The following is a 13,651-nucleotide window of genomic DNA, read 5'->3' as shown; positions in this document are numbered from 1 at the left end:
AAATAAATAAATGCAAAAGAACTAAACACTTCAGTCAAAAGGCAGAAATTGGCAGACTGGATTTTTAAAAATCCATCTATATACTATTCTACAAGATACACACTTTAGATTCAAAAACACAAAGAGGTTGAAAATAAAAGGATGGAAAAACATATGCCAACAGTAACCAAAAGACAGTTAGAGTAGCTATACTAGTAGCAGCCAAAATAGTCTTTAAACCAAAAAAATACACAAAGAATGACATTTTTTAATGAAAAAAAGTTAATCCATCCTGAAGATATAACAATTTTAAACATATATTCACCTAAAAACAGAGCCTCAAAAATACATTAATGAAAATTGGCAAAACTAAAGGAAGAACAGATAATTGAACTGTTACAGTTGGAGACTTCAACATTACCACTTTCAATAACAGATAGGCAGAAGATCAACAAGGAAACAGAAGACCTGAATAACAATATTAAATCAACTAGATCTGACAGATGTCTACAGAACACACCACCCAACAACAGCCAGATACACATTCTTCTTCTCAAGTGCACATGGAACATTCTCCAGGATAAACCATATGTTAGGCCATAAAACAAGCCTCCATAAATTTAAAAGGACTGAAGTCGTACAAAATATGATCTCTGACCACAGTAAGATTAAATTTGGAACTAGTAAGAGAAGAACTTTTGGGAAATTCACAAGCATATGGAAATGAAACAACATACTCCTAAACACCTATGGGTTAAAGAATAAATAACAAGAATTTAGAAAATATTTTGAGATGAATGGAAACAAAACACAACATACAAAACTCATGGAATGCAGCTAAAGCAGTGGTTAGAAGGAAATTTACAGCTGTAAGTGTCTGTATTAAAAAAGAAGAAAGGTCCCAATCAATAATCTTAACTTTCAACTATGTGAAAGAGGCCAAGACACAAAAGACCACACTTACTATGATTCTATTTATATGAAATAACCAGAATAGGCAAATCCATAAAGAAAGAAAGTAAATGAATAGTTTCCAGGAACTGGAGGTAGGGGAGAATGAGGAATGAGTGTTAATTGTTAAAAGGTTTCCTTCTTCAGAAATGAAATGTTCTGGAATTAGTTTTAACGGTTGCACATCCTCTTAAGTATGCCAAAACCATTGAATTATATAATTTAAAGGGGTAAATTTTTTGGTATATGCATTATATCAAAGTAATATTTTTTATAAGAATTATTTAATAAAAAATGAATACAATGTAGAAGGAGTAAGCAAATGTAGAAGCAATGTATTTAAAAGCAATTGTGATACAACAGCACAAATGCAAGAAGGATGAAATGGAAGTATACTATTACAATGTTCTTATAGATGAACTGATACATCAACTGAAAGTAGACTATAACTTAAAGAAAAAAGTAAGTGCATTACTCACAGGGGATACTTAAAATAGTTATGTGTGAAGATTTACAGCTTACTGAGCTTATAGTCAGCCTTTAAAAAAGCACACCTAAAAAGCATAGATAACTTTTTTATTATACAAATATTTATGTGTATATATATACATATGTGCACACACACACACACACACACACACACAATATACATATATGTAAGGTACTCACCAAAACAGAATGAATGTGCAAACATCGGTAAACAGGGGAAAAATCAACCAGATCCTGAACAGTTAAGACCTGAAAAATAAAACCACATTTTTTTCATGGCATTCATTGTTTATTATTTAATTATATTTGAGAAATAACAATTTTTTTCTGATTACCAAAGTAATAGATATTACTTACTCTAAATGCAGTCAATGCACAAGACTACAAAGAAAGAAAATTAACTGTGAGCAAGCTGGCATACATTTTTCTTTTATTGTTTTTTTCCCCATCTTCATTTATTTATTTTTCTATTACGTTTAATTAGCCAACATATAGCACATCATTAGTTTTTGATGTAGTGTTCAACAATTCATTAGTTGCATATAACACCCAACGCTCATCAGGACACGTGCCCTCCTTATAAAACCCCATTTTAAAAATTATCAATTTGGGGTGCCCAGGTGGCACAGTTGGTTAAGTGTCCGACTCTTGATTTCGGCTCAAGTCATGATCTCAAGGTCATGGGATTGAACCCTAAAACAGGCTCCACGCTGGGCACGGATCCTGCTTAAGATTCTTTCCCTCTCTTTAACCCCCCCAACCCCCCCCACTCACTCTCTAAAAAAAGAAAAAGAGAAAAAAAGATTCTCCCTCTCCCCCTCCTCCCTCAAAAATTTTTTTAAAAATAAAAATTATCAAACTACTAGCTTACTGTTGGATAATATAAGTTAAAGATAACAAGAAGATTCATGGACTTCATGTTATAACATTTATCAACTATAAAAAATTACAATATAAACACAATGCCTCTGTAATTGTTTTGGCACTTGTTCAATAGTTCATTCTTTATTTATTTATCATTATTGTCGAGTGTTTTAAATTATAAAGTAATTAAAGGACAGAGACTGTGTACCTCAAACATACTTGGGAGAAGAGAACATAGAGATTCTCCAAATACTGATTAAAAAAGAACAAAAAAGTAAATTTCAAAAACATTTATTAAATTTCCAGAGACTAGGGGTGCCTGGTTGGCTCAGAGGGTTAAGCCTCTGCCTTCGGCTTGGGTCATGGTCTCAGGGTCCTGGGATTGAGCCCCACATCGAACTCTCTGCTCAGCGGGGAGCCTGCTTCCCCCTCTCTCTCTCTGCCTGCCTCTCTGCCTACATGTGATCTCTCACTCTATGTCAAGTAAATAAATAAAATCTTAAAAAAATAATAATAAATTTCCAGAGACTAATCAGGACACACTAATTTCATATTAAGAAGACATTAGGGCGCCTGGGTGGCTCAGTTGGTTGAGCAACTGCCTTCGGCTCAGGTCATGATCCTGGCGTCCTGGGATCGAGTCCCACATCGGGCTCCCTGCTTGGCAGGGAGTCTGCTTCTCCCGCTGACTTCTCTCCTCTCATGCTCTCTCTCTCACTCTCTCTCTCAAATAAATAAATAAAATCTTAAAAAAAAAAAAAAAGGCATTAAGCTAAGGCAGATCATTTGTCTGTATCCCATACAATATCAGACATCCACTGCATATGCACACATATACATGTGTGTAGCTATATATATATATATGCGCACAATCATATATACACATATATATAAAAATACACATGTGTGTACACACAAACACACACATATACACATAGTTTCACTCATCCTCAGTCATATAGTAGAAAAATACATACTGAACTCTCAGTTGTTCTCCAACCATAGAGGCGGCCATGGGCACATATTCATATGGTTTCTTTTATCAGTTAATTAAAAGTTCATACTGAGCCCCAATAAGTCCTCAGAAAAACAATTTAAACTCTCACTGACAAGGCAAAACTTATAAATAATAGGCTCTTATTAACTATATTCAAAAAAATTCAAAGGAAAAGCCAAAAAGTAGGTTTGACTGAAGACTGTATAGAATGTAAAAGCAGCAAATAAAATTAGGAATAAGTTCAGATAAAGAAGATGAAAGAAAGTGAACACTTAAGGATAATTTCAAGTTTCCCAGAGTTAAGACTTTTTTAAGAATTAAAAAGCTTTTATCTACTAGAACCATTCTGCAGTATCTCAGCACTAATCAGGGGGTAAACAAGGTAGACTCTGGAATTAGTCTAAACAGCAAGGTCAAGCCACCATGAAATTAAATGTTTGCCACAGATAAATAAAATGAGTGATCATTCCAAAAACTCACTGCATTTATAATTTTACTGCTTATTATGGCAGAACACCTAGGTTCTTATAAATAGGCTTATAAATATAATCTAGAATATATCGTATTCATCTGTCAACTATGCAGTCTAATATTTCAGATGACACATTATTCTAATAGCTCATTACAAACTGATCTACATAAATTCAATGTTCACATGGGAAGACTGAGAGTCATATAGACACACATTACAATTCAAAAGAAAAAAATTCTTGAAAAAAAAGAAGGGAAGAAGAAAAAGGAAGGAGAGTAGGAGGGGAAAAGGAAGGAACTTTAATCACCTCCTCTTCATTCTCATCCTCTTCCTCAAATCCATATTTCAATTCAACTTCATTCCTTTCTTCTGGAATTCTATCATTTATGTACACATTCTTCCCAAATTTTATATTATTTTGCTTCTGCAGAACAACACTGAAGGTTTTCTGCTGTTGTGCCTATTTGGGAAAAAGAAAAATCTGGTTATTATAAGATTTATCATGGTCAAAACTGGTTCAAGAATTTCCTATTTTCCTATATTTTTAGTGGCTTTGGGTGTAGAGTCTGGAGTGATGTCTCATTTTTTTATTCACTATTTATGCTCTCACTCTTATTTCTAAACAGTTGTGCCAGGGTTTATCAAAATTATTTGAAAAGACTAAGAACCAACTTTTGGCTTTTTGATCCTCCTTAATGTATTTTGTTTTCTATTACACTGATTTCTACTCTTGATTATTTTCTTCCATTTTCTTTTTTTTTTATTTTATTTTACTGTGGTAAGAACACTTAACATGAGATCTAGTCTCATGTTTTTAAGTGTCTATACATTATTACATAATTAACATATACTAATATTGTATTAATATATTAATAATATATCATTGCTGACTACAGGTACAATGTTGCACAGCAGTACTCTAGAGCTTATTCATCTTGTTTAACTGAAACTTTATGCCTGTTGATTAGTAATTCCCCCTTCTCCAGTTCCTAGCAACCACTATCCCATTCTTTGAGTCTATGAATTTTCCTATTTCAGATACCTCATAATTTCCTTTTTAGGGACTGAATAGTATACCATATACCACTGTACATATATACTGCATTTTCTTAATCCATTCATCTGTCAGTGGACATCTGTATTGTTTCCCCACCTTGGATATTGTGAACAATGATGCGTGAGCATGGGAGTGTTAATCTTTCTGAAGATTCTAATTGCAATTCTTTTGGATAAACACCCAGAAGTAGGGTTCCTGGATCATACTTATTTTTAGCTTTTTGAGGAACCTCCTAAAAATGGCAGCCACACTATTTTGCGTTCCCTCAACAGTATGCAAGTTTCCAATTCCTCCACACACTTGCCAACGTTGTCTTTTATTTGTTTGATTACAGCAATCATGAGAGGTGGAAGGTGATATATCCCACTGTGATTTTGATTTGCATTTCCCTAATGGTTACTGATACTGAGCATTTATTCATATACTTCCTGGGAATTTGTGTATCTTCTTTGGAGAAATGTATATTCAACTCCCTTGTTGATTTTTAAAGTAGGTGATTAAGGATTGTTTTTGCTATTGAGTTGTAGGTTTCCTTACATATTGTGGAAATTAATCCTTAATCAGACAAATAGCTTGCAACTATTTCCTTCAATTCTGGGGACTGTCTTTTCACATTGCTGATTGCTTCCTTTTGCTAAAAAGCAGGAGCTTTTTAGTTTGGTGTAAACCCAATTGTTTAGTTTCTATTACCTGTGCTGTTTGTGTGTTATCCTTCTACTTTCTTTGAGTTTACTTTGCTACTCTTTCTCTAACTCCTTCAGATGGATACTTGCATTATTGATTTCAGTTGTTCTTTCCTAACTCATAAATTAAAGGCTATAAATTTCCCTTACACACAACTTTTGCTGCATCCTACAAGTTTTGATATGTCCTACTTTCATTACACTTCAAAATATTTTCTGGTTTTAGGGCGTCTGGGTGGCTCAGTTGGTTAAGCATCTGCCTTTGGCTCAGGTTGTGATCCCAGGATTCTGGAATCAAGCCCTGCATCAGGTTCCCTGCTCCTGGAGACCTGCTTCTCTCTCCCACTCCCTCTTCTTGTGTTCCCTTTCTTGCTGTTTCTCTGTGTCAAATAAATCAATTTAAAAATCTAAAAAAAGAAAAAAACATTTCTGTTTTCAATTGAGTTTCCTCTTTAACCTATGGGTTAGTGAGAATTTTATTTCTTAATTTCCAAACATACAGGGATTTTTCTACTTATTTATTACTCATCTCTGGAATAATTCCAGTATGGTTAGAGAATATACTCTGTCTGTATCATTTCAATCCTTTGAAGTTTACTGACATTTGTTCCATGGACCAGAATGTAATCAATTTTGGTAAATGTTCTTTTAAAAATGTATATTCTCAAATCATGGGATACAGTGTTACATATGTCATTAGGACAGGGTTATTAATCATATTATTTGAAAGGACTACATCTTTATTAAATTTGTCAATTGTTTCTAGCAGTTACTGAAAGAAGTGTATCAAAATCCCCCATTATGATTGTCAAATTGTCTATTTCTTTTAATTCTGACAATTTTTGCTTTATATATTTTAAGACGATTTTTATGGAAACAAATTTAGAATTATTTATTCCTAATGAGCTGAATATTTTATCACTATGAAATGTTCCTCTTTCTTCTCTACTAGTAATTCTGTCTTAAAGCCTGCTTTGATATTAATATACATACATCAGCTTTATTTTCATTGATGTTTGCATGATGTATCTTTTCTTTTTTTTTTCCTTAGGATCTTATTTATTTATTTGACAGAAAGAGAGATCACAAGTAGGCAGAGAGGCAGGCGGGGGGTGGGGGTGGGGGAAGCAGGCTCCCCGCTAAGCAGAGAGCCCAACACGGAGCTCAATCCCAGGACCCTGAGATCATGACCAAAGCCGAAGGCAGAGGCTTAAACCACTGAGCCACCCAGATGCCCCGATGTACCTTTTCTATCCTTTTGCTTTCAACCTCTCTATATGTTTATATGTAAGGTATGTCTCCTGTAAGCAGAATAATTTAGTAGAGATTTTCAAACCCGTATCAGTTCCCCTCCTAACTTATATACGATTGTTCTTTTGCACTGTTAATTCTATAAATATGTAAACCCCATAAGACATTTTTGTTTTATACAGCCAACATAATATATGCAATTTTACCCAAAATAGTTGCCCTTTCTGTTCATTTGCTACATCTCTGGGTTTCTAACTGGGATAAATTTCTTTCTGTCTGAAAATAATATTTCCTTTATGTAGGTCTACTAGAAATAAATCCTCTAGGTTTTTATCTGAAAAATACCTTCATTTCACCTTCCTTTCTTTTTTGTTTTATAAGTAAACCCTACCGGGGCGCCTGGATGGCTCAGCGGGTTAAGCCTCTGCCTTCGGCTCAGATCATGATCTCAGGGTCCTGGGATCAAGTCCCGCATCGGGCTCTCTGCTCTGCAGGGAGCCTGCTTCCTCCTCTCTCTCTCTCTCTCTCTCTCTCTCTCTCTGCCTGCCTCTCTGCCTACTTATGATCTCTCTATCAAAAAAATAAAATCTTTAAAATAAATAAATAAATAAATAAATAAATAAATAAAATAAGTAAACCCTACCCACAACATGTGGCTCAGAATCACAACTCCAAGAACAAGAGTCACATGTTCTACCAACTGAGCCAGCCAGGCACACCAACTTCATCTCCATTTCTAAAAGAAATTTTTGGTGGGTAAACAATTCTAGGTTGACAGATACAGTTTATCAGCACTTCAGATATTAGCTCACTGTCTTCTGGCTTCCATTAATTCTGCTGACAAGTCAGCTAAAGATTATTATTATTATTACTCTTTTGAAGGCAATAAATTTTTCCCTCTGGTTGCTTTTAAGATTTTTCTTCTTTTACATCTCTAACAAGTTACTATTTTTTTTAAGATTTTATTTATTTATTTGACAGACAAAGATCACAAGTAGGCAGAGAGGCAGGCAGAGAGAGAGGAAAAAGCAGGCTCCCCACTGAGCAGAGAGCCCAATGCAGGGCTCAATCCCAGGACACTGAGATCATGACCTGAGCCGAAGGCAGGGGCTTAACCCACTGAGCCACACTGGGTGAGCCCACAAGTTATTATTATATGCCTAAGTATGGGATTTTTGTATTCCTCCTGCTTAGAATTCACAGCCTTTTTCAATCCATGGCTTCAAGGTCTGCTATATTATTTATGTCCATCACTCTTTCTTCTCCTTTCCGGACTATGATTACACATACGTTAAATCTTCCCATCTTATATGTCTTTAAACTCTTTACTTTCCATCCTTTTGTCTCTCTGAGCCTCAATTTGGGTATTTTCCTCTGATGTAACTTCTGGTTCATTAATTCTCTCTCTTCAGCTGTGTCTCATCTGCCAACTACACACTGAGTTATTAATTTGTAATGTATTTTCAGTTCTAGAACTCAGAAATGGTTTACTTTATGGTTTACAATGATCTGCCAAAATCCTCAATCTTGTCTTACAATTCCTTGACTATGCTAATTTTAAAGTCCATATCTAATAATTCCATTGCTTAGACTTTGTTTCCCATGCTAGAGTTAGCTTTCTATCAATTACCAAAGAGTATACTCCTCTTCATTTCAGTGAGTTAAGTCAATAACAATCCAATTATTTTAATAACCTTTGATTTGGAAAATTGTCAGTCTTAAAAAAAAAAAGTACCACTAATTCTTTTTTCAGTGAAAAACCAGCTACATAAAATTAAAAATACCAGAAATATTAAAAAGGTAAGATATATGCATAAATGTACATAAAACATCCTGCCTTAACTTCAATTGATTATCAGTAACGAAAAAAAAAATGTTTAATTTTCTGAAGCCCTGAAGTTACATGGGACCATTTACTTCCTGAGTTGGCATATGTGTGTGTTGGTGGGAGGGACTGGTTCACTCTTCAGCCAAAATCTATGAAATGTCCACTAACCTCACAGAAGGAACTATAGTATCAAGCTGTCCAAACTAACTTAGTGGTTTTCTGTTTTCAGAGTATAAATCATTTTTTTTAAAGTACTGCTTCCAAACTGTGTTATGTACAAAACTAACATTTCACACAGTATCTACAAGTATTTCTTTTTTTTTTCTTCAGATTTTATTGATTTATTTGACAAAGAGAGATAAAGCAAGAGGGGGAACACAAGCAGGAGGGTGAGAGAGGGAGAAATAGCTTCCTGCTGAGTGGGGAGCCCAATGAGGGACTCAATCCCAAGACCTTGGGATCATGACCTGAGCTGAAGGCAGATGCTTAATGAACGCAGCACCCAGGCACCCCTCCAGAAGTATTTCTTGAAAAAAGGTTCTATGCCCAAATTCGTTAAATAAACATTCTACATTGTATCCCCTTTCTAACTTTATAATTAATAACTAAAGAGATATACTTAACTTTAACCCAGATTTCTGGAACTTCTTTGACCATTTAGTCTCCTGTTTTCCCCTAAAGGATATTATTAAAATGTGTGCCAGAAAATACAATATGGAAAATGTGAACTAAGACTATGAATTTTAGGTATTTAATTGTTTTTAAACATCAGAATATTCATAGTACATTCACTCTTACAAAAAAAAACAAGTCTTTTTTTTTTTCTAAAGATTTTATTTATTTATTTATTTGACAGAGATCACAAGTAGGCAGAAAGACAGGCAGAGAGAGTGAGGAAGCAGGCTCCCCACTGAGCAGAGAGCCCGATGCGGGGCTCGATTCCAGGACCCTGTGATCATGACCCGAGCTGAAGGCAGGGGCTTTAACCCACTGAGCCACCCAGGTGCCCCAAGTCTGTTTTTTACTTTAAAAAATTCTCCCTGGAAAAGCTAAGACTCAGCTCTAAGATCCTTCAAAAAAATAACTTTTTGTGCCAGTCATTTTAGGCACAGTATTAGATCCAGAAGGTAAAAAATAAATAGGATATAATCCCTCACTTAAAAAACTCACTGTCTAGGGGCAGCCTAGGGGCTCAGTCGGTTAAGTGTCTGTCTTCTGCTAAGGTCATGATCTTGGGGTCCTGGGACAGAGCCCAGCATCAGGCTCCCTACTTGGCAGGAAGTCTACTTCTCCCTCTCCCTCTGTCCCTTTCCCCTGTTCACACACACACGTGCACACTCTCTCTCAAATAAAAAAATCTTAAAAAAAAAAAAATAACTCACTGTCTAGTTAAGGACACAAAATAAAAATTATAATACAGTGTGACAAGTGTAAGGGATGAATACACCAAGGAGGAAGTGACCCTCTCTTACTGACAGGAGTGAGACAGAGGAAGACAGATTCCACAGACAACATGAAGCTTAAGCCAGCTTTTGGGGAAAAAGGAATTCTTCAGACATGAAATATGGAAGAGTGGAAAGTATTCTAGGTAGAAGAAACAAATTGTGTATTAAAAATTTGTAAGAGGTCCAATATTGTTATATCATAAGAAGGAGGAGTATCAGGAGATGAGGCTTTTGTTTCATACTGAAGAATTTAGAATTAGGTAAAGGGTCAGTGGGAATCACTGAAGAGAAAGCAGTCATACTTGCATTTTAGAATAATAAGCAGAGAAAAGACTAGAGATAAGGAGAATAATTAATTTGATATGGCAACAGTCCAGATATATAGAAAGGAGGATCCAGAATCTACAGATATTGAGAAGCAGAATTGATAGTTACTAAGTAGGACTTAGAAACAAATTACATAAAGAATATAAATATTCCTAGGGGCGCCTGGGTGGCTCAGTGGGTTAAGCCTCTGCCTTCAGCTCAGGTCATGATCTCAGGGTCCTGGGATCGAGCCCCGCATCGGGCTCTCTGCTCAGCAGGGAGCCTGCTTCCCTTCCTCTCTCTCTCTGCCTGCCTCTCTGCCTGCCTCACTGCCTACTTGTGATCTCTGTCTGTCAAATAAATAAATAAAATCTTTAAATATATATATATATATATATATATATATATTCCTGAAAAGTCTAAAGAACTACCCAGTTTCTGGCTTATGAAAGTAGGAGGAATTACTATGTGACATAAGAAATATAGGAAAAATAGATTTTGTAAGACAGTGAGTTTACTTTTAGAAATGCTAGGTTTGATGTACCTACAGGATATTCAAGAGAATATATAACAAGTAAATCCACAAATAGGACATGAGTTAATGGAATTAAGACATGCTTAGGGAAAGTTTCTGTGATGAAAGTTCTGTTTAAATTGCAGAGGTAGGGAGCTCAACTCTTTTTACAAGAAAATAATGGTAGTATACTAGAAAGAGTCTACTCCCTTTCAGCAGGAAATTCTTATAAACCTCAAATCCCAGGGCCCATGACCTGGTGGACTGCTAGGCAGAAAGTCCAAAACTGGTCTATGAAAAACAAGTCAGAGAAGATAAGTTTAACAATGAGACATAGATTGTATAATAGAACAAGAACTTTAAACTACCATTTACATCCTTGTGCTAAAAAAAAAAAAAAAAAAAAAAAAAAACCTTACTGAGCGATCGCATTCTTTATCTTCATGGCATTCCTTGCCTAGACTTAGGAGAAAAAGTACTGAAAACGCTATGATGCTGAAGACAAGATATAATGTTGCAGAACTCTCTAGTGCAGAAAAACACTCACTAATCAGAGGCAATCAGTCAAAAAGATTTAGTATCCCAAGAAGATATGGGAGGTGCTACAAAAACAATCAGAGGCTCCCCTGATTCTCATTTTATTATAAAATGCATCAGTCCTATTAGTATCTATAAGTGTCAACAATGGAGGAGAAAGATGATCATTTCAGAGAAAAGCTATCAAGTCCTATACATTATTCTACCTTAACAGTGAGGTAATATCCACTCTTTTTGTTCTACTTTCCTAGGGCTTTCCTAACCTATGTAGTTTCTGGGATAATGATAGTCTCTAGATTCAGAATCTCTGGATTCTTCTGAACTCTGGCTTCAAATTTTATTCTCTTACACTCAGCTTAGTCTTTATCTTTTCCATCTTACTAATCTGAAATTCTAACTCTAACCTGCTGGCCAACACTTCTACCATTTCTTTACAACTGCTCCTGCCCACAACTAACCATCTTTCCATCATTCCAATGATAGGGAAAATGGCTTCCAAAGAAAAGACAGGAAACAAATTCGGCTTAGGCTCTCTGTGGTAGCTTCTGTTTATTTACAGCAAAGAAGCATATTGTTTTATCAACCAAGTATTTAATCTGAACAAAAGATACTATCAGGGGCCCCTGGATAGCTCAGTCAGTTAAGCATCTGCTTTCAACTCAGGTCATGATCTCAGGGTCCTGAGATCAAGCCCCATGTTGGTCTCCCTGCTCCTCGAGGAGTTTACTTTTCCATCTCCCTCTGCCTCTCCCCTGCTTGTGTGCTCTCTCTTGCTATCTCTGTCACTATCTGTCTCTCTCTCTCAAGTAAATTAATAAAATCTTTTAAAAAAAGAAAGATACTATCAAAAATAATTTGAAGATTGAATCTACTACAGTTCACCTACTGATAAGCAACAGCTAACAGGAAATTCTTTAAAAATAAGCAACTTTTTAGGAAGGTCAAGATGGCAGAGAAGTAGCAGACTGAGACTACATCAGGTAGCAGGAGATCACCTTGATAGCTTATCAAACCATTGCAAACACCTACAAATCCAACGGGAGATTGAAGAGAAGAAGAACAGCAATTCTAGAAACAGAAAATCGACCACTGTCTGAAAGGTAGGACCGGCGGAGAAGTGAATCCAAAGCGACAGGAAGATAGACCGTGGGGGTTGGGGCCGGCTCCCAGCAAATGGCGGAGCAACGGAGCACAAAATCAGGACTTTTAAAAGTCTGCTCCACTGAGGGACATAGCTCCAGAGGCTAAACTGGGGTGAAGCCCACACGGGGCCAGCATGGCCCTAGGTCCCACAGGGTCACAGAAGGATCTGGGGTGTCTGAGTGTCGCAGAGCTCGCAGGTATTAGACTGGGGAAGCCGGCTACAGAGACAGAGCCGAGTAGTGAGCTCTCAGCTCGGGGTTAACTTGAACTGGTCGCAGGCTGGGTGAGCTCGGAGCGCGGCCAGGGAGACGGGAGTGATTGGGCTCTTTTCTCTGAGGGCACACTGAGGAGTGGGGCCCCAAGCTCCTCCGGGCCAAAGACTGAGAGGCCGCCATTTTCATTCCCGTCCTCCAGAATTCTACGGAAAGCGTTCAGGGGACAAAAGCTCCCGAAAGCGAACCTGAGCAGATTACTTAGCCCGGCCCCTGGTAAGGGCGGTGCAATTCCACCTTGGGCAAAGACACTTGAGAATCACTACAACAGGCCCCTCCCCCAGAAGATCAACAAGAAATCCAGCCAAGACAAAGTTCACCTACCAAGGAGAGCAGCAGAATTCCAGTGGAGGAGAAAGCAAAGCATGGAACTCATGGCTTTCTCCCCATGATTCTATAGTCTTGTGGTAAATTTATTTTTTTAATTTTATTATTTTTTTCTTCTGCTAAATTATTTTAACTTTTACCCTTTTCTTTTTGAACTTCTTTAACTAGTATATCTAATATATATATACATATATTTTTTTTCTTTTTTATATTTTTTCTTTATTTGTTTTCTTTTTTTAATTTTTTTTTTTCTGAACTTCTTTTTATCCCCTTTCTCCCTCCCACGATTTGGGGTCTCTTCTGATTTGGTTAAAGCTCATTTTCCTGGGGTGTTTGCCACCCTTTCAGTATTTTCTTTGCTCCTTCATATACTCTTATTTGGACAAAATGACAGAAAAACTCACCACAAAAAAAAGAAGAGGCAGTACCGAAGGCTAGGTAATACAGACATTGGTAATATGTCAGATATAGAGTTTAGAATGACAATTCTCAAGGTTCTAGCTGGGCTCGAAAAAGGCATGGAAGATATTAGAGAA

General features: G+C 36.4%; 1 protein-coding gene across 5 annotated transcripts in view; it reads right to left on the bottom strand.

Moving 5' to 3' along the window:
* The window catches only part of LOC111144972 (exocyst complex component 6), a 236,414-nt gene that overhangs the window by 136,576 nt on the left and 86,187 nt on the right, over positions 1–13,651 (bottom strand). For 4 of the 5 annotated variants that reach the window (XM_022499608.1, XM_022499612.1, XM_022499609.1 and 1 more), the window contains exons 7-8: positions 4,060–4,212; positions 1,600–1,668 (exon numbers count right to left, since the gene is read on the bottom strand). In XM_022499608.1, coding sequence (XP_022355316.1) covers positions 1,600–1,668; positions 4,060–4,212 — 222 coding nt within the window. The remainder of the gene's footprint in view (positions 1–1,599; positions 1,669–4,059; positions 4,213–13,651) is intronic. The other variant, XM_022499611.1, reaches the window with a different exon arrangement.

The sequence above is a fragment of the Enhydra lutris genome, unplaced genomic scaffold (genome assembly GCF_002288905.1).
Source record: "Enhydra lutris kenyoni isolate GAN:26980312 unplaced genomic scaffold, ASM228890v2 scaffoldscaffold12, whole genome shotgun sequence".
Classification (NCBI taxonomy): domain Eukaryota; kingdom Metazoa; phylum Chordata; class Mammalia; order Carnivora; family Mustelidae; genus Enhydra; species Enhydra lutris.
Note: the sequence above shows the minus strand (reverse complement) of the source record. Positions and strands in the feature narration are given on the sequence as shown.